The 23,731-nt window shown below is 41.8% G+C and overlaps 1 protein-coding gene across 1 annotated transcript in view; it reads right to left on the minus strand.

Moving 5' to 3' along the window:
• DAAM2 (dishevelled associated activator of morphogenesis 2) overlaps positions 1-23,731 on the minus strand; it is a 188,660-nt gene that overhangs the window by 29,722 nt on the left and 135,207 nt on the right. Inside the window, 11 exon segments of the mRNA XM_075707404.1 lie at positions 999-1,105; positions 4,605-4,637; positions 7,460-7,567; positions 14,463-14,747; positions 14,749-14,781; positions 15,742-15,926; positions 16,344-16,402; positions 17,856-17,994; positions 19,524-19,641; positions 20,574-20,640; positions 22,805-22,908. Coding sequence (XP_075563519.1) covers positions 999-1,105; positions 4,605-4,637; positions 7,460-7,567; positions 14,463-14,747; positions 14,749-14,781; positions 15,742-15,926; positions 16,344-16,402; positions 17,856-17,994; positions 19,524-19,641; positions 20,574-20,640; positions 22,805-22,908 — 1,238 coding nt within the window.

Below are 23,731 nucleotides of genomic sequence, written 5' to 3' on the forward strand. Positions count from 1 at the left end.
TGCTGGTTTGGATGGCGGGGGTCCTGCTGACATGCAGGCTAATGCCACATAAGTAGCATAATCAGAGCCTCCGTGGGTTTCACTAAGCAATGGAAAGAACTCACTCCAGTCCTGGTGGTCTGGCTGCAACTTCGCTTTTAACTGTTAGTTTGCTAGAGCAGACAAGCAATCGCATCTGTAAAAACCTGCATTTTCTACTCATCAGTGAAACAGTTTTATTGCTCAGTACTGCCACAGCTTTCCCAGGATCTGTCTCCAGCCCTGCTGCCCCTCCTCTGGCAGGAAAGGCAACTTTCTCAGGTGGATCAGTGTCTGCACAAATTTGATGTTTAGTGACAGACATCCAGCCCAGTACTCATATTGGTAGAAAGGCATGAAAAGCATATAGAGGGACCTGATGTCACAGCATTTGAAAGCATGAGAGTCACTGCAGTAGCATGCAAACGCAACTCCTGGCTTCCAAAACCTAATTTACAAATACAAGACCTAATTCTTGAATATCTCTTTTTACATTTACTACTCTTCTCACCAAGAGTCAAAAATGACAAAGATGAACACCACTCTCACCTCTGCTGTATTCCAGGGAGATGCTAAGAGCAGTATTTATTAAAAAACATACAGAACAGAGACAAATGACATACGCAGAGCATGGGGGACACATCACTTACAGTGAAGTGCAAGCACGGTCAGTGAGCTGCTTTCATCTGCCTATGAGTACTGATAGTTTTCTGGTGATGAGTCTTGAGATACATCTTGGTGTCTACATCTATCTGTTTCATGCACAAAATGTGTGTGTGCATATGTTTATTAAGTGAGCTAACACTTGAGAGACATGTCCTTTTATGATACTGCAAGAGAGGTTTCTCTGAAGCTCTGCAGGTATTAGACAACAGATCTAGGTGAGAAAAGAAACATGCCCGTTTGTTAATTAATTCCATCCCCTCTTGCCTCTACTTTGACCACAGGATACCCTGTGAGCTAAGGCTTAGCACACTTACTTGGAAAGGAGAATGACACAATTCTGGGCCCTCCGGCCGTCAATCACAGAGAGCTCTTTCACCTTTCGTGTGGAGAGGTAAAGGTCTTCTGTTGAACCCATCTCTTTCTGCATATAATTCAAAAGGGGGGGGGGGGGGGAAACAGTCAATATCATGTTTCTCACCCAAGACTGATAGACTTAGCTGAGTGTAATGAACAAAACCCATCCCAACCTGGGAAAATCCACTCACATGGTGAGAAAAGGAGACAGGAAGGGCAGAAAACATGTAGGTAGATCTTGCACTACTAGACAAACAGAAGTCATTCATTGCCACCTATCAGATCATCTTTGATTCCAAATACTGGACCTGATTCTGACCTATTGGACTCACTCTACCAACAGTTATATTATTATTATTATGTTTTTGCACAGAACTGGCATAACAAGGAAATCGGGCACATTATGGCAACGCCCACTGGTGTCACAGCATATCCTTCAGCAGATGTGTCTTGCAGGGGTTACATGGCATTCTTGAAAGGCTGCAGCCCAATCAGGAAAAATCCTTCCATGATCTCTTAAGGCTGCCACTGGACTAGTCCAATCCATGCTATATGAGAGATGCAAACAGCAGGGCAAGATGGCATTTATCTTACTAAATGGTCAACATCTGCATCTGAACTAGCCTCTCTTTTTTAAATTAATTAATACCTTTTATAGTACAGAAACCACCCTTTTTCAAACTTCTCTGTATAACCCCATTGCCAAACTCATCACTTGGAAAAAAAATGGAAAATGCCCCTCCAAAATGTTTGTCACAGCACACAGAGAGAAACTGTTTGCAAACCCAGTCTGACCACCCGGAAGTCTGTCTCCTTGTCCTGCCTACTCACCAGAGCCATGGGATTTGTTTCACTTCTAGAAACCAGCTTTCTGTAGTTACTTTGAGTATCTTTTAACATCATGCCTCAAAGGGATGTAGAGGTAATGATAAAAGGTATTAATCCTAGATAATAGCTCTCTAGTTACCAACAGAGAAGAGGGAATTGGAAGCAGGACAGGTTTTATTTTCCCAGCTAACTGCTGCTGGAACCTCTTCAAAAATGCCCTTCCATGATACCCATATTGTCATGCCTTGAGATTTTGAGACTTACCAGTATAATCTAGCTTTGAATGCACCCATCAAATTAGCAATGTGACTTCTTTCTTTGGACATAAGAGCAAGCATGCTGAGTCAGATCAAAAGGTCCACCTACCCCCAGTATCCTGTCCCTGAGAATTGTCAACAGCAGATACCCCAGGAAAGGTGTAAGATCATGGCAAGCATACAGTGGTGGTTCCCAGAATTTACTCCCAGGACTCAAGGTTTGGCAGCTCAGGTCTTACTTATATCAGCATGACTAATACACTCCAAGAGATTCTGACACCCAAATATTTGAGACTTAAATGTAAATCATAGATTCATACTGCTAGTTGTCATTTGAGTTCTTGGTTGTGTTGCTTCTGGATATAGAAAGGATTCATACAACCATGTCCAAATGTGCTGCAGTGAGCCACCACCAATAGTAAATGGCATTTATAAGCAAGTACAATGCACCAGCTGAAGACATGCACACAATAGTTCTGCTGGATGTGCCCAAAGTGTCCAACTTGGCAGAAAAAAATCGCAATGTTACTTGATACATCAAATAGTGTTTCCTAAAAAAGGAAAAATTGGGCATTGGGTAAGTTTATTATTTCTGAGAGAATAACTAACACTACTAAAAAGCAGGGCACCCCCAGTATAATCTGGCATGTAGAGATGTCAAAGTTTTCCTGAGTTTCCTCAGTTTGTGGGAAGGAAGACAGGGGAACAGGGAGATAGGCAGCTGTTGAAGGTAAGAAAGGTACTTGTTGGTCTGGGCTCTTGGTTTAAAAGCTTCACTGTCCCTCACTAGCTAATGTTTGCAGACAAGCACACCTGGTTAGTGTTAACGAGCACCCATCCCAAGGAAAAAAACAAATTGTTTCAGGGTTTGGCTCTGTGTGTGTGGGTATGAATTTAGATGGCTTCCCCTAAAGCCATGCAGCAGAGATTGGTGTAATAGTCTCCATCCCATTTCCAATTCCCCAACCCGCAAGGTTCAACACAGATGAATAACTTGAACTATTCAGACATCTCATCTAAAAATATATTCTCTTCAAATCATATTGAGGAGAGAGATATTTATAGATATTTGGAGTTGTGTGTAAGCAAAAGCAGATGAAGCCTCAGGTTTTACCGAAGCCAGATTGCAAGCTTAGCTGAAGGAAAACAGATTGCATATGGACTATCTGCATTTTCTTAAACACAGAAAAAGAGGAGCTATGGAGCAGTAGTGACCAGCTTTTGTGAGATAGGCCAAGCACACAAAGCAAGAATTGTTGGAGCTGTTGTCAATCTGACAGACAAAACCCCTAAGTTTTATCCCATCATTCTTTACCAAATTTCCATCTGGAATAACATTATGTTATGTGCTTCAAAGAATATTTCAGATTTGAGATTTAATTGCAAATTCAAAGATCAACTAAAATTTCAGTGCTGGGACGACTGGACTTGTGGAATGTGTTCATCACACACTGCCCTGTTTCAAACACAGTTTGATTTTGGTTAGCTGCAGAACTCGTGGTCTGGTACCATGGCAGCACCCTAGGTTCCAGTAATTATCAGTACTTTAGGGAACTATTTCCACCATATTGACTTGTTTCATGGTGCGTGCTGCCATGATGAAAGCCACTAAATGGCCAAGAGCCATGTATTAGCCACACCCAGTGGTAGAGGTTCTGACCAAACTTTCCAAATACAATTCCCTGTGCACTCATGGTGAGGAATACTTTCTTCTGAAGCCACCAGAGACACTTGTGATGACATCTGAACAAACCTCTTCTGAGACAACTGCTCTTCCCAAAAGTGTTGCCAAGAATTTTGCTTAAGATGATGACTAAATTGAGAGGTAGCCAGTTTGAAGACATGTGGACAGTCTGGTATCTTTACTTCATCTAAACACAACATTTCAGTCTTTCACTGAACTTTCAGAGGTTTTCAGCAGTCTGAAATGAAGTAGGCTTTCCTCCAGTCTAACCCTTCTGCTCCTCAGCTGGCACAAATCCTTCTACCCAACCAAAGTGCCTGGTTCTACAGAAAGAAAGATTTTCTTTATCAGAAAGTCTGTGGCTAGTGAATACATCTGGAGACTTCAGTACTGTCCAAAGCAGATGGACCACAGATGGGAACAATGGGAGTGAGGGCTCCCTTAAAGGCCCTTTTGTTCTCCACTAGAGAGACTATTAGTTTGGTTAGGGAAGAGTTCATGTTCACATTCTACTTTGCTCCTGGTCTTTTTCCTCAGGATCATCAAAAAGGGGACTAGAGACACCAGCAGAAACCACAGTAAGGTTATAGCTAAGTGAAAGCACAGGAACTGCTTCCTATCGCAGAGCTAATACAACTAAAGGAATTTTTTGTACCACCTTCCCCACCCAGAAAGCAGAGGTGCAAGGACATATGAAAGAATAGCATGAGATGAGTCATGACCCCATAACAGCATGGTGCAGGAGTTCACCTTCCCACACACTGCAAGAGGATCAGGAACCAGACAACGATACTCACCTGCTTACAGGAGGAGGGGTTAGTTAGCAGGTCCTATGCAGGCAGCAGCCGCAAATAACGAAGAAGGAAACATGCCAAAAATTAGTCACAGAGAAAGATATCAAGTTTAACAAGGCAGCTGAATTTAGACACATACTGTTTTCTAAAAGAATAAAATGCTTAGCAAGTAATACTGGCCGAGATGGCTCAAAGGTATTTCAGCATTTCTTTGCATATTTTAAATCAGCAGATGCTGGGAATCTAAGAGTTCTAGGTCTTTTCTGAAAAGAATAAATTCAGTCTCCAAAGCATAAATCTCTCAGGTCTTGAAACATTAACTAGGATAATGCTTAAATGCCTTTATAAATCTCATCTGGAGCCTTACTGAAAGAACTGCCAAGGTTAAAACTTGAGGGTCAGTTCTCCTCTCCTGATGCACAGGCACAGTTTGCCATTATTAGTAACAACTTGTTTCAACAGAACATTATACCCTTTAACAACTTATAGCCAAGCATTTGGAAAGCACTCTGTAACCACCAAAGAAGCCTTACAGCACAACTGGGTAACAGCCACCAACTATTTCACAGAATATTCCATAGTCCAGGAAAACACCAGATATACTGAATCAAAAGGTCAATATTACACAGTAAGATTAGAGCAAGGTCAAAAGACTAGTGTAAGAATTTGTGGTCCAGCATTCTGTACACTGGACAATTCTGCTTTCCCCCATAGCCACCAAAAATGATACACTGGGCTTGAAAGAGGAGAAGAGACCCTTTGTCATTAAAAACTGAAGAAGAAAAGCTGTTTAATGTAAATGAAACTGGAAAAAATATGAAGATCATGTTAATAACAGCAAAGAAAGAAATGTCTTTATCTGTACTCATTCAACATTTCAGATGCACAAGAGCAGGGCTTTGCATTGACATTTTTCTTTACAGACATTTGGATGAAGTTTAAAAGTCACAAACCCAGGGTAAACACATACTTGGCCAGAGTGGAGTATTTCCAAAAAATAAAAGAGGAGAAAAGACTAAGTATGAATCAACTGGAAAAGTTCTCATAAGATTTTGATTCAAATGCAATTCTGGTTGCCTCATCTTTTAAAAAAAAAATAAAAAAAAGAAAAAGAAAATTGATGAGGACTTGTTGATTGAAATCCAGTTCACACTGGAGTAAGTATGGATGAAAAAGAAAGTATCAAATAAAATAGTAGCAATGGAATATTTAAGGGAAAAAAAACCAAAAAACCCTCAACGAAAGCTGGAAGGGCAGCAATACACCTAACCACACAAAAATATGAGTAGCTTACATAAGTGATAGTCTAGTATCTGGAGCCACTGTCATAAAGTGTGTTTAATGAGGATGGAAGAGAACTGTTCTGAGACCCAGGGAGGTCACTCTGAAATGATGGCTCCATTCCAGTGGGCAGGGGTAAGGGTCAGGTTAGTTTATGGTTGAATAGGCCAGGCTGCTTTTCAGTGGTTGGTAACACAGCCATAAATATTATGATTCTAACTAGGAGCTGGCAGAACAGGACAGCTTTAGCTTTTGATTTTGGGGCTAGAAGCAAAGCTTTGCAAGGTCATTTCTAGAGAGGAAGGGTGTTTGCACCCGAAACATTGGAATGGCACCTTGATGCCACAATGGCTATTCATATGCACAGATGACAGTCTGGCTACTTGCAAGACAACTGGGAACTCACCACCATACCTAACCTGTTGGCACAGGGTCTAAATCCAATCTTGTAACAGCACTGAAGTTTCCTGTGCCTTTCTTCCCCTCTATGAACTAAGTTCTTGTTTCAGGGAATGGGATTCACAGAAAGAGAGGAGGACCCACTGAAACAGCAACAGCTATTTGCAGGAGCAGAATAGGAAATGAAATCTCATCATGCAACAGGTAACATCACATTCTTCATAGTTCAGGTTGGGATGCTTATCTAGGTGGCTGCGAGCTAGTAAATCAGAAGAGTTATTCATTATGTTTATTGCATTAGACAGAAAAATGAGAGAGAGAAGGGAACAGATGGAAAAGTCCAAAGACAAGGGGGTTGTTTGTTAATTTTAAGGTACTGAATAAGTTAATCATAATGACAATGAAGTAATCATCATCACTGAAAGGCTTAATCATAAAGGCTGCTTATGGCAGTCACATCTGTGTCTTTTCCTAAAACTCCAGAGCAATGATCCAATTCTGCAGCATCCAGATGATTGAATTTCTCCAAACATATTCCAAAAGCAAAGGAAAGCTGGGGGAGTTCAGGGAGTGCAAGTACAATCCCTCTCTTGCTAAATCTTATTCAGCAGAGATAGACAGATTGAAGGTGACTTGCTTTCCAAGAAAAAGAGGAGGGGAAAAAACATTCTAATAAATGGCTGCTTTTAAAGTATGCTGTTTGTGTTATAATCTATAATTCAGACAGCTTCTGTCACATAGCCAGTTGGGTCAGTTGGCTGTTTAAGAAAAAACAGACAAAGCGAAAGACAGCTAATTCAGTCACCTTACTTTGTACTTGGGCAACTACAGAGTTTTTCTCTAGATGAATGGGAGAAATAGAAAGATGGATATCAAGCATGAATGTAAAGCTCAGGAGCTTTTGGAAGCTAGTGGCAGCTGAGATCAAACAGACCATTACCTGTTGGGAGCTGTTGTCTCTGAGAGCTGCCCATTAGCATGAAGTATGTTGCTAACAGAAGGTTATACTCTGCCCTATACGTCCTCCCCACTTCTTTTGGTCTTGTGATTTTTTGAACAGTGGCAGAGCAGCAAATGATGCAGCCTGCCTGCAGGTGGACAAGGGCCCACATCACTGTCGTGTTCTTTCCTCTTCCAGAAACTGAAGGAAGACAAGGTGTAGAAGAGTTCACTCCTACCTGGTGTCTCTGATATGCGGAAAACATCTTTTCAAAATCTTCTAGATCCAGCACCTTGAATGCCTTCAAATCATCAATCTCATTCCAGATTGTGCCATGGATCCTCTCCTGGAAGAAAAGGTCATATTTTAATGAGATACCAAAAGCTTTTAGCTAAGAACATCCAATCCCATTTGGACAGACCGTTCTCTCCTGCTCACTGGCCATGTTCCTACATCCTACTACTGTCATTTTAGAGGACATGGTTTGTTTCAGGAATCCAAGGAGAAAAAATAGCGGTGTGTTTTTTGTGTTTTGGGTTTTTTTTTTAAACATTCTGAGTATTTTGTATCTTTCATCACAGCAAGCCTCTGATGAAAGGGCACATTCCAAAACTAGCAGACCACATCTCAAGTAATATCCATGATCCCACAGTGTGTTTCCTTTCAAGAGTGGCCATCTGTCTAACACAATGGTTGTGGTCATGCTGAAAGAAGTGTTACCATCATGAGGAAAAAGCTTAGGAAGGGCACTGATGCATGACAAACCCCAGACACATCTTCCCTTCTGCAAATTTTGCCAGGTTCTATTGTAAACCCCCAAGGGTGTGTGGTTTTCATTCTGCCTGCCTGTGAAAGTAGTTTAAGATTTTATTTTATTTTACTTTTAAGGCTCTGAGTCTTTGAAGTCTAATTGTTTCCTATTACATGATCTCCCCTGTCTACACGAGTTCTTGTTGACTCAGATAGACACAAACTATACCCAGATCTCTGGATCTCCACACTAACTGGAAATGTTTACAACCCGTGTGATACATTGTCCTGAATATCAGGGAATCCTAGCTGTCGGGCAGATGATTAGCATGGAGAGAGACAGGCACAGACTCCTTCTCCAACTTTGCTGTCCACCAACCCTGGACCAAATAAGCTCTTGTGGTACATGAATTAGCTAATCAGCAGTTATCCTAAACTAGGAGAAGGCCTTGGGGTCTCCTGCTGACTTTCTCAGGATGGATGTCCTTGCTGGCAAAGAGGACACAAAGATTGAACTACCTTCTCCTTCCTACTGACCATTAAGGTGCATGTTGTGTGGGACGAACTTTGGGCAATTACACTTTCAGAAAAGGAAAACTTGCTCTTCACACCTGACAACACTGTTTTTCAGTTCATTTAGTTAATGAAGTGGACATTTATTGGACTTTATTAACTGGAAAAATAAGGAAGGTGTTGACTAAAAGGAAAAGGAAACAGACAGAAGGGATTGTAAAGAGACCTAAGCAAACCCCAGGCGATGAAGAGCCAGCAGAACACTGATGCAGAGAAAGCCAGGAACAGCAAGCAATAGCAACGAAACCTTCACGCAGGGTCCAGACCTGAAGTACCTGACTTGTACCTACACAGCAAAGTGCATTAACACTTCATTATCAGAACTAATTAGGAACAGGCTCTACTTCCCATTCACAGTCATCAAAGGAATGAGGGAAATGTGCTAAGCCACAAGGCTCAAGGAGAAAGGAAAAACACCTGATGGGAGGATGAAATGAGGGGGAAATAAAAGTGTGAAGTGTTCTGGAGGAAATTCCTAGCAGAGCAGACAACTGTGGAGGAAAACCAACACCCTCCCTCCAGAGGCAACCTGTCAGTGCCTGAGGGCAAGGAGGGGTGTCTGCAGTGCTATTTAACAGTGAGAGCATATACTAGATGGGAGCAGCATCCATCCCTGAACAGGCTCACCAGGATCATTCCTTGCAATCAGTGTGGCTCTTCTTTCCATAGCAGGAAAAACATCATGACCCTGTGACTGTATCACGACAAATGAGTTCGGGAGACTCACCTCAGCCAAAAGAATAGGAGACAAAGTTAATTTTCATTTTATCCTAACCCTGGACTCTACTGCCAATCCTAGGCAGAAGCATCCAGGCAGAGTGCTCATTCTCATTCAGGTTCCAGGCTGGCTTTATAAACCTTGAATTATAAACCCTGAGGGATGTATTTGAACAGCAGTGCAGTTCTCAGAGTTCCTCACTGTTTCAGATTGTCCCATCAAACACTGCAATGGAAGCATATTTCTTGACAGGAGCCAGTGGACATGACTTCAGGAGCAGTCCTTAGAATCATCATTGCGATAGAGCCCTGAGGATGCCAAAAAGCTATCTGCTGTGTTTGGCAGAAGGCTAGGTGTGACTCGAGACAGCTACTCATGAGGGTCTTGCCCATCTACCTGTCCGTCTGCAAAACTGCCATGGGAGTGAACTTTCCTCACAAATGGCAAGAAAAGTGAAAACACGCTACAGAACAGGCTAGTCTGAATGAATTGCAGAGGTGCCAGAACAGGCAGTTCTGAGACTCACAAAGGGATTGCAGAGAGTAGTTCTCATCCATACCTTCCCAGAAAAACAACCCAAGGAAGTGAAGATGATTCTCATTTCAATTCAGATTCATTTTAAGACCCAGGCTGAATCTGGTCCTGTACAGGATGGTTTGTATGCTACTTGTAGCAGAAAGACAAATTTCAAAGCAGCACCCATTGCAATGGTGTGCACAAACAGAACTTTGACCCAAGCAACCCAATTTTAGTGCTTAAAACCAAATGGGCTAATCCAGTCAAATAAAAAAGAGGCAGGCAGAGGTATGAACAACCTTTGTTACACAAAACAATTGCAATGGGGCCGTCCCTTCTATTTCTGCCCTAAGCTCTGCCCTTGAAAATTTTAATGTTGCTGCCAGACAATTTCCTACACTGAGCTCTTGCTACTCAATTATGGATTAACTGGCTGATAGTTCCTTGTCATCAGCCAGAGAGACTGATCATTTTAAGAGAAACAGACTTGCATAATGTGGTTGCTATGATAAATTATTCCCTCAGCACCATAAAAAATATTTATGGTCCCTAAATAACAATTTAAAAATAAAGTAAATTCTTTATTTCTTCTTTCTGTTTTTCTCTGTCCTTAAAAAAAAAAAAAAGAGGTCACTTCATATGTAATATGCTTTTCTCTCCATATTTATTTATTCATTCATTTATTCATTCTAGAAGTCTTTGAAGATCTGTGGTTCCTCTGCTTTGCAAAGTCTTGGCCACCTTTGAGAAGCAAATCCTATGAACTACATTTGCCACCATCCTCTAGCAAAATGGTAGTACATATTAGGTAAGGAAACGTCTTATTATCAGAACAAGTATTGACAAGACATTTGCTACATCAAGCTGAGTTTTTGGTATGTTGCGTTTAACAATTTGCTTGCTGTAGCTGCTGCAGTTATATCATTCCACCTTTGTAATGAAGCCAAATTTGCTGAGAGAGCTACCAAGATTAGAGAATGACAGTGTTTCATGGAGCTACAAATCATATCAAGCTGTCCTCTGCTACATCTAACAGGTGATTTTATTTACCCTGAAAGATAAATAGTGATACTCTGCAAGCCACCAAGTCCATCACGCCTCAATAGCTTCACAGCATGAGTGAAAACTTACAGTACTTTGCTAAAGCCTTTCACTTGTCCTGCAGGTCCAGAGAAACCACAGAAACTATGAGTGTCCTGTGAATACTGGAGCAGGCAATCCTGCTTATTAGTAGGCTAATATTTTTAAAATATTAACCATCAAAAAGTGAAGCAACTTAAAATTTTAATTCATAATTCCATTATGAATCTGAAAAAGGGATATGAACAGAGTGTGTTTTTCATATTTCTCTCTTGATACCAGATCCTTTCCTCAGTGTAAGAAAAATCCACTTTGAGCAAAAATTGTATTTCTGGCATGTTTGTTAATTGAGACAGATGTTTTATCTCACTGTAGGACTAGGCACCACCAAGGCTATTAGTAGTAGCTTCACACTGAGATTTTGTAGAAATCTTTCCATTAATTTTGAATCCCTGGCAGCAGTCCTGCATCATTGTTTGCCATGATCCTCAGGCTGCTTTTAGGAACAAAGTTCCAGAAATCAGAATCATCAATAACATTACAGAAACATTTTTAAAAAAAATTAGTGTAAAAATGGACATTTTCTGTTTATGTGATTTTTTTTTGGGGGGGGGGGGGCGGGGGGGGGGGGCGTTTAAATCCTATGTTGTATGTAGATCAAATACCTTTCTTCTGAGAATTTCACCCAGGTCTATTTAGGGCTGGCTAAAGAAAGCCCCTTTCAGATCACTGACTAGAGTCATTACCAGCCTGACTCTTAATGGGAAGCTGCTTTTCCAGCCATGAGATAACAAGCAGCACAGTTGAAGGTTGACCTGATTTACTCTGATAACTTCAAATCAATATATTTATATTTATTAAAGAGGTAATTATATTAATCCATACTTCCAGTGTGCTTGAAACTAGTCCATCATTTGGATTAACCATAAATGTCTGGTCCCTGTTTGACCTTGGGTGTTGTGTAAAATTCAGAGTGGGAGAGCAAACTCCATTTGCTGTCCAGAAACAAAGAAAGGAATCTTTCCAGGACATTACAGTGGTTACACTGCAATATCTTTTTCTTAAAAAACAGAGATCCTTGGCACCAGCACTGCTGTAGTGCTGTATGAATGGAATTCACAGATGATGTTACAGTGCTGTATGAATGGAGCTGTGGTGTGGAAGGGCTTAACCAGAACTCAGCCCATCCATGCATCTAAATGGCTTTGCCACTGATCGTCAGCTCACATCAAAGCTAGTACAAAATCTTTAATTCTCAAAGGAAATTAGCGGGTTGTTGGAGTTTCCTTGTTAGAAGCACGAATACTTTCCAGTCAAACCTTTTTTCATGGTGCCCATGGGAACTGTGGACAATCTGTTATTGTCAACTGCTAAGAGTCTGAATATATTTGATCATTCTCCTAACACCCAACAGCTCAGTCCTTTCCTTCCAAAGACAATATCAGCATTGGGAAAAGACGAGTCATATGAATTGCCCTGGAGAACAGCTCTGATTCCACTGCTGAGAAAATGTATCGCAGACAAATCCCTCTGTGGACAAAGCCCTGTCCACACTCCTCTTGGGCTCTGTTGGCTTCCTCTCACTCCCTTGAGGCAGGATGCATGAACAGAAAGGGGTTCACTCTCATGTGGGCTGCCTCAGTTCTGACATCATCTTCACACTTCAGAAAGCTTAGGAGAGAGACTCCGTACTAACTGCTTTGAGAAGGATGGTCTAAACCGTATGCAGAGATACCTAAGAGCTGAATAACATATTTGACCTGGCTGCAGCCCTGAGCTTGTGTACAGGTGTTTCCAACCCTGTGTCACCACACCTCACTGTGTTGCATGGTGCAGACATGCCTGTGCTCTCTGCTAACTAGACAGGTCTTTTAAAATGAAAAACATATACATGGTGTCAGGTGTATTTTTCCTCAAAATGCTTTTGTGGGCAAAACTTGCATTCATGTGAACTGGAAGTTAAACACTACCATGAACCACAATAATACTACGCACACTTCCAGGCCTCAGTTTCCCATGCTCAAAACCTCAAGATATGCTGCTCCCAGCCAGTGTATTTGTTGTATAGCTACTTTGATAGTTCAGGAGAACACCACAGAAGTGCCACAAAGGTAACAAAAGGCAAGATGAGGCCATCCGACCTATTTGTGACTTTGCATTCAGAGGATTTATATCCATGTGAACAGAGAGAAAGTGCCTGGTACTGAAGCAGGGAATCTAGGATAACCAATGAAGACAGGCAAAACATATTGCCTCCTCCAGCAGTCAGTGGAATTAAATAATTCCACAACAAAGTACACCCCAAATAACAAGGCAAGCCACGTGTGTCTGCACCACAACCTCTGCAGTTTTGCAGAGACCTTACTAGGTCAAAAAGCTAACACTGGCAAACACGCCAAAATGAAGCCCCCACCCTCTTATGCCCCTTTTCCCAACTATTCTGCCTTCCTCAAAATAGCATATTTTACCCACCTCACCACCCAGGTCTTCAATTTTATTAGCACAGCTGCCTTCACTCCTAACCAGAGGGCAGGATAACTACAGTTACTGTACACTAAACAGAAACACCTGTGACACTCTCTTTTTCATATACATTCATATATATACATATATTAGTTATTATTTCTTTTCTTCAGAGCACTAAGTCCCATGTTCTGCAAAGGAAAATAAATCCCCATCCTTACATTCTCTCCCACACCCCCCACGTGGCCTTGACAGACAAGCACAGACGGTACAGCAAATATTTCACTTCACTTTATTTTAAAGAAAAGGAGAGAGGGGGAGAGAGAATTCTTGTGGCATTCCAGAGGTCCCTGGACACTCATTCCAAATGCCGGAGTTGGGCCCTGGGTGAGTTTCAGTCTAAAAGAGAACCTGGGTTTCTAGGCAGCCATCCAAACTCAACACAGACACTTTTTTTCTTTCTAAATCAGTTAAAAAAAAATTAAGACCTAAAGAGAAAGGAGCGGGGCAGGGAGGAAGAGAGAGAAGAGGAGGGGAAGGAAAGGCAACCAAGGTAGCAGAAAATTAGTGCAAAAGGAAGAATCCAAGTCCTCTGGTTTTATTGCCAATTTGGAGTTTTATCGCCAAGAGAGAGAGTTGTAAACATGCAAAGAGAAGGGCAGCTTCCCTTGTGGCCGTGAACAAATGGTGAGGAGAATCAGGCCACCTTTCTCTCCTTGGTGACAGCTCCTGCCAGAGTAGAGGAGGCTGTTTTTGGAGCTGGTTCTCACCATGTTTTGCCCACATTGGCTCTGGCCATCCTTTTCCCTGATGTGCAAGTGAGGGCAGCTCTGGCACACCAGTCCTGGAGATATCCAGCTCTGGCTTACAAATTTTGTCCCACTACAGCTTTGCCTAACTGATAGCATGCCCAGATCTACTGCAGCTCAATCTAACCAGAACCTTGGTCATCACAGGAGATATGCTGCACTGCTGGAGAACTGGGGAGACTCTCTCAAGACAGTTACTGACTCCTACTGACCTCAGCCCAAGGAAAGCCACAATATCACTGGCTTCTGTCACCTTATACTTCATGGCATTAATCAATACCGAGTTATACTTAGAAAATAAATTAATTGCTGCGAGTACCACAATTTCTTACCTCACTCAGCTTAGCCCAGTTGAAGGATTTCAGTGGGTGTGAAGGCTGTGGAATAGATTTCTTCTTCAGGCTGGTGCCACTGGTGCTGAAGGTGGTTGTTGAAGGGGGTGGCATCCCCACGCTGAAGAAAGGTGGTGCTCCTGGTGGGGGAGGAGGTCCTCCTGGTGGAGGTGGTGGAGCAGGAGGAGGGGGACAGCTAGAGAAAGGCAGAGGAGGTGGCAGCGGGGGCAAATTCTCAGACATGTGAGAAGAGGACAAAGCTAATGGGCCACCTGGAGGGGGGGGGTGGTGGGGGTGGGAAGGAAATGCTGCCCCCTTGCTGGAAAATAAAAAACACACAGAAAAAGAAAGCAAACAGTTTAAAAGGCACAATAACTCCATATTGCCAGCTGATGTGATTTTATTATGAGTCTCAAAATATTTGATGTTTTCTTTAAAGCCTCCTGCACTCAAAGCCATGCAATAAAGGGAGGAATCTCAGCTTTCATTTAAGAGAAAGCTTCAAGCCCTTGAAGTCGTGGAGAAGAGCTTAAAAAAAGGAATCATAAATGGCTCAGAAAAACAGAAAGCTAGTAAAAGAAGCCAAAATGTATTATTTTCTCCTTATGTAGGAAAAAAGAGAAAAGTTCAATCTTATGAGCTTTTGAACTCCTGGGCTTTAAACCTTAGGGTTTGAAATACTGAATACCTGTCATTAGGCCCCGCTAATGCAAAGTGGGAGAGGGGAGGAAGGAATGAATCTGCTTTCTAGGAGGGTCTAACTTCTCAGGGCCGTGTCCTGGTGAGTTGAGACTCAGGCACACTGCTGGGACAGAAGGAGCACCAAGCAGGAGGGAACAGCTGCAAATGTCACTTCTGCAGAGCTCCAAGGCAGTACAGATGCTCTTAAAGCATGACAGGAATCCTGTTTCTTCACTAAATTTACTTTCATATCTGGGAGATTTCTCTCTATTACACTGAAATAACAACCAGGGCCACCCCACTCAGCAGTAAAAATTATGGCTGGAGGAGGACACGTGTGACTCAGAAGCTCCTGTGAGGAAAGTGGCTGAGGAGAAGGAATGAAGCAGCCTGTGCATAATCCATTCTATACCACCAGCTCAGGGATTTCGGTCTCAACTAAAAGTTGAGAAGCTTCTAAGTATTCATCTTTCTAGCTGACTAGACAGACTCTTTCTGTGCTGACCATAGAAAGTGTTTCATTCATAATGTGCTTTTGTTCATCATTCACTAGTTAGGCAGGCTTAAAACAAGCATGGGAAGAGTCCCAGTCTCATACCGAGAACTCATTAAGTTGAGCCACCAGGTCGTTCATCTGGTCCCGGGTCTGGCGCAGCTCCAAGGATTCCTTCTGCAGTTTCTCCTTCATTTTGTTCAGTGTCTTCATCATTTCATCTTTCTCCTGGGTCTTTGTCTCACATTCCCGCTCCTTCTTCTCTAGCCTGCTCATCAGCTCAGCATGATCTAGGGGGAACAGGCAAGTGGGGCTGATGAAATAAAGCTCATGAACAGTCCCCAAAGGGATGCAGGTTATGCTGAAATAAAGCTGACAAATCTGTCAGTTCAACTGGGGATGTACAATGAGAATAGGAAAAAGAAAACAGAGTCTGACTGTCTTGACAGTGATCTTCAGTGATCAAGACAGCAATGCCCAAGTTTCACTTAGACTGTAAAATCACTTCATGTGATGACCGAGGGAGGCCCCATCCTATGAAACACATAAACTGATCAGCATGAGACAAAACGTACTGGAGGGAACAAAGCAGGGTTTGTCCATGAAAGGAAAAGTTGTGCCCAGCTCTGCTGCCCACTGCTCTGTGACTGAATTGGGATCAGTCTTGCCTCCTCTTTTGCCTCCCCAAGCACGGAGGATGCACTCACCTTTCCGAAACTTCTCTGCCTGGTCCCTCCACTGCTTGACTTCATTTTCATTCACCAGCCTGAAACATGAAATCAGATCATTTAAACTTTTTCTGAGCTACCCAGGCTGAAAGGCAAGTGGCCATTATGTGTAGTGATCAGCAAAAGGCAACCTGGTGAATTTACGTGTTTATACAGGATCATACCAATGGTCAGTCTGGTTCCAGATCCTGATCCTTACTGTAGCCAACAGCTAATATAAATGTGATGGTTTGTTGCTCAAAGTCCTGAAAAGGGATAAAGGAATGCCTGATGAAAAAAATCCTGGTATGTTCCTGTCTTCAGGTAATGCCCTCAAAGTGCCAAGTTTTTTGAAAGACAGAAGTCATCACTAAAATAATCATAGCTGCTGTGGGTTACAAATTACCCCACCCTTAATACAAGACCAGACTGCCATCTTTTTTTCTACTTTATGTGGTTCTATTTTTTCTTTCTTACAAGGAGGGAGGATGCTTATCTATTGGGTAATATATCAGTAACAAGGCAATGCTCATATCTCATACTGGCACAGCTATTTCCTATTACTGACAGAAAATATGCAGGGCATGCTGGGGATTGATTAGATATGCAGAATGAGGAGTAGCTATGCAAGTAGAAAGGGAAGATCAGGCACGAAGTCTACAATGAAGTCTGATATCCAGACAGACAGACAGAAAGAGATCAACATCAGTGTATTTTTCCATTATGAGAAATCACTTTTGATTTTGGCTCATGCCTGCAACAGAAGGGACTGTAAGATTTTTAGTACAGGAGAATTTGGTTTCATATGAGGCTCATGTTCTATAAAATGCTCTTTTCAGTGGATAATTCAGAAGGGTAATGGGCCATGAATTACCTGCGGAGGCAGATGGATGGGATGAAGAGTCCAAAAGTTTGGCTAAAAAAGTACTGAGAACAGGGAAGTTGAGATGAGAGCCAGCTCATGTAGCTAGACTTCTCAAATGATGCATCCTATGGGAAAAAATAATGGTAGTGCCCTCAGCCAAGTCTATGGGTGAGAGCATGCAGACATTTTATGAAGAGGTACAAGGTTTTGTGTGCTAGGCGGGGGTTGCTTTCCACTATTTGAAATCTTTCTAAACTAAGCACATGCTCATTAGTGAGGAATGAGATCTAAGTAGAGATGAACACTTTTTTTTTTTTTTAAAAATATCAATGAAAGCTTTTATCAACATTTTGAATGAAAAAAGGCACATGAGGAAGCCTTGTTATAATACCATGGGTATTTTTTCTGCTCTTCTAACCAGCTTAATATTTAATAGAAATTAGAAGCCAAAGGCAAGGACTTTGCTAGAAAATACCATCTGGTTAAGATGTCATTAGAAGGAAACTATTTAGAAGACCAAGAAGGCAACGAGAAGCTGCAAGTTAAAATAAGAAACTCCTCAGATATATTTTATTTCCTAAGCACCTGCATGCTTATCATATACTTATACCTGCATAACAGAAATAAACAATAATAATGCAGCTTACATTTTTATGATATTTTTGACATTGAAGTTTTCCAATGCAGCTATATCTGGATCATCTCCTCGTTCATCCTGAAGAACAATTTGTTGGAGTATTCTGTCCAACAGCTGCCACTGCTGGAAGTTTCCTCCATTCCTCTTATCTGTATGGAAAAAGACCAACCAATGAGAACTTCCATTTCCATGCCAAAGTGTATAGACCTGCCAACAGAATAGCATTCCTTCCTTTCCACCTTCCATCTCAATCCTGTATGTAGTAAATTATAGAACGCAAAGCCTAACACCAAAGTGTTGCTAGCAGATTATTTACAAACACCTGGCATATCGGAACAGCACATGACAGGCACGGACAACTCTGCGCCTGATTTGCACACTCAGGCTATGCAACCCTTTTGACAGATTAACTCTAATTTGCACTTTAAATGCCTACAGGAGTGATTCCTTTGTGATAGTTGTTACTCAGTATTTTCTGGGGCTTGTGTTTGGGGTTTTTTTTGGTACCTAGGTAACATCATGACCAGGCACTGTGGAAACAATCAGATGTTCTATCTACATGCTCAGTTATCTGCAGGTCAGTGAAACTCAACTGGCATGAAAAATTCATGCAAACATGACCAAAAAGTGTGGAGAGAAAGAATAGAAATTGAACTAAAGGGACTGATCCCATGAATATCAAACAGAAGATTCGGAGCGACATGAAGTTCACCTCAGCTCCCTGTGTTACATAACCTAGACCTTTAGATTCTTTAAAACTGCTCCAGTAGAGTACAATCCTGTCCTGGCCTAGCAGGATTTAGCCCTTCTGCCACCAGAAATCCAGGTCAATACCTAAAGCTCAAGTACTGTCTTAACGAGTAATATCAAGGAGACCACCAGGACAAACAACTGCTTGAATTTGTGCACGGCAGTACTTGAATCTAATGAGTGCCTGAAAACATACCACATTACTTTCTGAAAAAGCACATCTCCCTCATGTTCCCTTCTCAGTTTGACTGCTCAAGTATGCCTGAAAGTAATGAAGACCACGACCTGATACCTAACAGGATCAAGGTAGGCAGTTCTTTAGTCATATTGCTGTGCCTTTGCTCAGCTGCTACACTCTGGAAGCATATGGGAATTATTTTGTTACAGTTAACAAGACGATTACTATGACCTCTCCTGAAAACAACTGCCATCATTATTTTTCAGTATGAGTTCAGGAGCTCTCCACTGATGCATTGCCACGAGATAGCAGCCTGAAGACTTACCGTGGAATTTCCCCATGACAGAACAGCTTTCAGTACTGTATTGTTTCACCAGAAAAATTCCTACTACATTTTGTTAATATTGAAAATATCTATTTCTGGGAATTCCCTGATCTAGAGCACAAGGGACCTTTCTTTTTTAAAATTTCTAATTTAAAATCATTAACAGCTCTGTCAGTGACTAACTAGAATGTCTCAGCTACTTAATTTTATTTGCAAGTGCAGAGAGGTCAAGCTGCTGCTTTAAGTATTGCAACAAAAATCTGCTGGATGGAGTCAGTGTAATATACCAAGTCCCTTAGCCACGGCCAAGTTCTGAATGGAAGACAAGGGCAGTGTGTGTCCTGGTATCTGTGATCCTGTACCTACACCAAAGCTTCACCCAGTTCTTCAACACCCCTTGCTCTGGAAAACTGTGATATACTCACATGGCATTTGCAAGCAGTGCTGGAGGATGGATAATAAATAGGGATAGGCATCTGTGTGCTTCAATCTCTTCTTGATCAACTCAAACATCTGAGAGGCACTTTTTGTATCAATGTGGATCTGAAGCGAGAGAAGGTAGTGAAAGAACAACTGAGAGAAAAACCATGCACAGTGAAAGCCTGACTAACTGTGAAAGATCTGATCAACACAGAGACAGGCAAATTTACAGCAACTGGGCCTCTGCTGCAATGTCCAGCTGCAAGTTCCAGTGAGGAGCAGGCACATGGGTCTTTGAAACCAGCATTGCCATCCCAAGTCCAGTATGGAAAAGATCCCCAAGGTAAAGGGCTAGAAAGGTGGGAGGCATGCAAAGCCACCAAGAGCTGTTCTGGAGCAAGCAAAACATTTGAGTCCTAGACAATGGTGGCACAAATAGTAGAAGCTAAGCAGGAAAGGGCTAGTTGTTCTGTATTGGTGTGTGGCAAGAGCTGGTCATGAAGAAAGAGGAAATTGTAACTATTCTGGACCCTACAGCCTCTTACTGTTGCTAGAGGTTGTGGAAACTGTCCTTGTTTTATGCTTGTCTTTAAAATCCACCCAATATAAAATATTGATCCTCTCCACAGGCTCTGAGGTGACAGTCTTCATGACAGTTTCCTGTAATCTTGGGAAAAGTATCAGAGAAGAGCCCAAGCTTCACCCATAGTCCTGTAAAGGGAATGTCTGAAACTGGAATGCATCTGGATCATCAGGACTGAGAACATGAGAGCAGGGTTGAGAACCTCCTCCACTCCTGAACCTTCAGCCAAACAAAAGAAAGAAGTCTTTGTCAAAGACACTTGGCAGAAGCCCTGTCTGTGATCATTGTTTTCATTGTTCACACATCACAGACCCTCTACTTGCTAAATGAGGAACACTGAAAACAAGAGCACCAACCACTCTCAGCACCCAAGTCAATTATTGTTTTCAGGGAACTCAAAGGGGTGTTGCACCAAGCATCCAAAGTGGGTGTTCAGCTTTGGCAAGTTCAGGTACTCCAGAGAAAAACTTACCAGGTCAAACCGCTTGGCAAGTTCCAGGTCATCTTCATTTCTGACCATCTCAAAGAAATCTAAGTGCCTAAGAGAAAACAGAAAAACCAAACAAACAAAACCTGCCAATTTTCATGGCATAATTCAGACTTAAACTAAGCGTGTCACTACAAAAGCAGCAACACCTCATTTCTAGCTAGAACACTTGGAAATTGGCAAGCCTTTCTTACATGAAGTGCTGGGATAGGTATGCAAGGCAACTTATGAGGGTCAGTGACAGGCCAAAAGGAATCGCTGGCTGAGGTATACATGCTCTTTAATCCTTGTGCTAAGTCACTGTGTTGAGGTAAGGCTGCTAAAAATAAACATAAAATAGGAAAGGGATATTCTATTTGTGATGAATGCAATGTCTGCAATGATAATACGTTTCTAAAAAGTCCGTGCCATACTTGTTAACCGGATATTAGACCATTAACAAGTAGTTTCTTTTACATGGTGGAGCAGAGATGCATTCAGTGGATTAAACAGCAGAGCTCACAGCTGTCTTTACATTCGCCCATTGACGAGCACAGCAGCATGCCTCTGTTGGGATCTGGGGGACCTGGTGAGAGACACATTTGACCACAGCATCTGGACTTCTCTTGCATGGAGACCAGAGCATAGCAGATGATGTGGAGAAAGGCTGTGGCACATCCCCCTATATAGACCTGGCACATAGTCTAGGTAATCCAGGCATCTGGGATCCTCTCAAATCTCTGGTATCATTCTCATCACTGTAACCTGTAAGATCCAAACGTGCCCCTACACCCCTCCTAAACACTCTTGGTTACTGACCAAAGGAACAGGGCAGTCCTATTGCCTACAGGACAGATTCTCTCCTTGGTTATCACGTTGTAGATCAAACGTAACGTTACTGGTTCCAGCTCTACAGCAAACTGTAGACACATAAAACTGCATGCAATCTTTCCCTGTCACATTAATACACATGTATATACATCCACCTGCTCAAGGATGTGAGGCCACATCCTTGAGGCTACATGATGACAGGCAGCTGGTGCTAACCTGGTGCTGATGCAGAATCTCAGGCACATTACATTTGCCCCCAGGGATAGCTCTATCACCCTATAGCCGCTCCTGACAGTGGATGTTTGAGAAAATGGTGCCTTCAAAGCTGCAGGCACAGGCCTGATCCATAGGTTTTTCACCATGTGCTTTGGCAAACTTGACACTTCTATCTAGGAAATCCCAGACATCAGATACCTACAGATCAGCCCTGCTCTGTAGGAAGGGGCTTGGAGTAGCAGGCAATAAGGGATAGCAGCATGTCAGCAGGTCAATGCCTCTCCACAAAGCTTCTCCTGTGGTCACAGGAGGAGGTAGACTCCTGTGACTGCCTGCTCTTACACCTTAAAATGCTTAATTTTGTTAAGCAAATGGATTTTACCAGGCTCCTCATTCGTTCATCAGTCTTTTAGCTTCTTCAAGTGTCTCAGTCAAATTGTTCAGACTGTTTACTCCAAGTTTATTTCAGCATGTGGCTTTGTGAAGGGTTTAATTTAAGGTCATTAGCAGCTTCAATTACTGTGGCAAAATATGGAATTCCTAGTGGAGAAAGCATTTGTTATCCATATAACTTTCAACACAGTAATTTGAAGGTGCCATTCAGTGTTACATTTTGTGCAGTAGCAGACCTGTTTGAAGATGCTCCTCATTATTCTCTCTTGCCACCTTGGCATGTCTATCCCTTTGCCCACCACAGGTCCCCCTTCTCTTAGAGTTGTGCCAGTGCCACAGTTTGGGAGGTTGTGGTAGAAGCTAGATCACAAAAAAGACTAAGCTTAATGAAAAACCTTGGAAAACTCAGATCCTGTGTTTTGACCACACATACTCAGTCTCAGTGAAGTCAATGAACTACTGGCTTCCCTCCCTCCTACCAGGACAGGCTTTTGTTCCAGTTTTGATACAAGAGAAAAAGAATTAGAACTTTTTTTTTTCTTTCTGATTGCCATCCCCAGCTTAGAAAAAAAGCAATTCAGGAACTCCTTGCCACAGCCACTGCCAATTTAGTATGTATGTTTTCTACTTCATCTACTGATTTTAATTTTAAGGACAAATCTTTTTGTCTTTAAAGGGAGTCAGTTTTTAGGGAGAGACAGAGACAGCTTTGTGCTTAAATCTGAAACCCAAATGGAGAAGAGTTCCTAAAAACTCTTTCTGTTGATCCATAACTGTTCTCAGAAAATATGTCTTACCTGTCCAGCGTGGCATTCTCATGTCCTCTTAGTTTGTCAATGACGGGTTGAATTCCCAGCATTAGAAATTCATATCGTAGGTGTAATCGGAACTCCAAATTGTCCTTAAAAAGTGAGGGAAAACCAAGTTATTAGGTTCCAAAAGCTTTTAAGCATGTTCAAAAAAATTAATTACTTAAAACCTCAGTTCTTCCCTTTTTAATATCCTCTATCCTGACACCAGATTCACAGGATGATTAATTCCAGTAAAGCAAGTAAAAAAAGTAATGCCTTTGCCTCTGTTTCACTTAAAAATACAGTCCTCATTTACCTACAATGAGTTCTGCATACCCGATCAGAAGGACAGCACACTCCATGTTGTTCCAGAAAGAACAAAAATTACTAGTGTGTCTTGCTAGTCCATTAGGGGTCTGTCTCCTGCTTACAGATGAACAGTACTGCAGTCTTCCTCCTAGTTTTTATGTTTATTTGTCATAAAATCACCATATATTCTGGCAAAATTGACACTTATTCAGTGGGATGTTACAGGACTGCCATATACAGAGACAAATACATTGCCAGACAGAGCTCTTAGGAGCTGCTTGTCTGTTGTGGTTTAACCAAAAAAACCAAAAGCCAGTGTAACAAAAGTAACACTTTTAATGAAACATAATCAGTTTAAACTATCCTCCAGACTCAAAAGAAAGTCCTGTTAATGAAAGAAAAACAACGAACTGTCTTTTCTAAAATGTCTCCCTTTGACATTTTTAAATTAAAACGTTTTGAGTTTGGCTTTGAGTCAAAACAACATTTCAAAACATTTCTGAAGGTAAACCAAAATGTTTTCTAAGGGGCTGAAATCAAGAGGTAAATGCTTTGCAGTTCTTTAAAACAAAACAAAACAAAAAACCCTCAAAGCAATCAATTTAGTGCAAGTAGTCTATGTTA

The sequence above is a fragment of the Pelecanus crispus genome, chromosome 3, assembly GCF_030463565.1.
Source record: "Pelecanus crispus isolate bPelCri1 chromosome 3, bPelCri1.pri, whole genome shotgun sequence".
Taxonomy (NCBI): domain Eukaryota; kingdom Metazoa; phylum Chordata; class Aves; order Pelecaniformes; family Pelecanidae; genus Pelecanus; species Pelecanus crispus.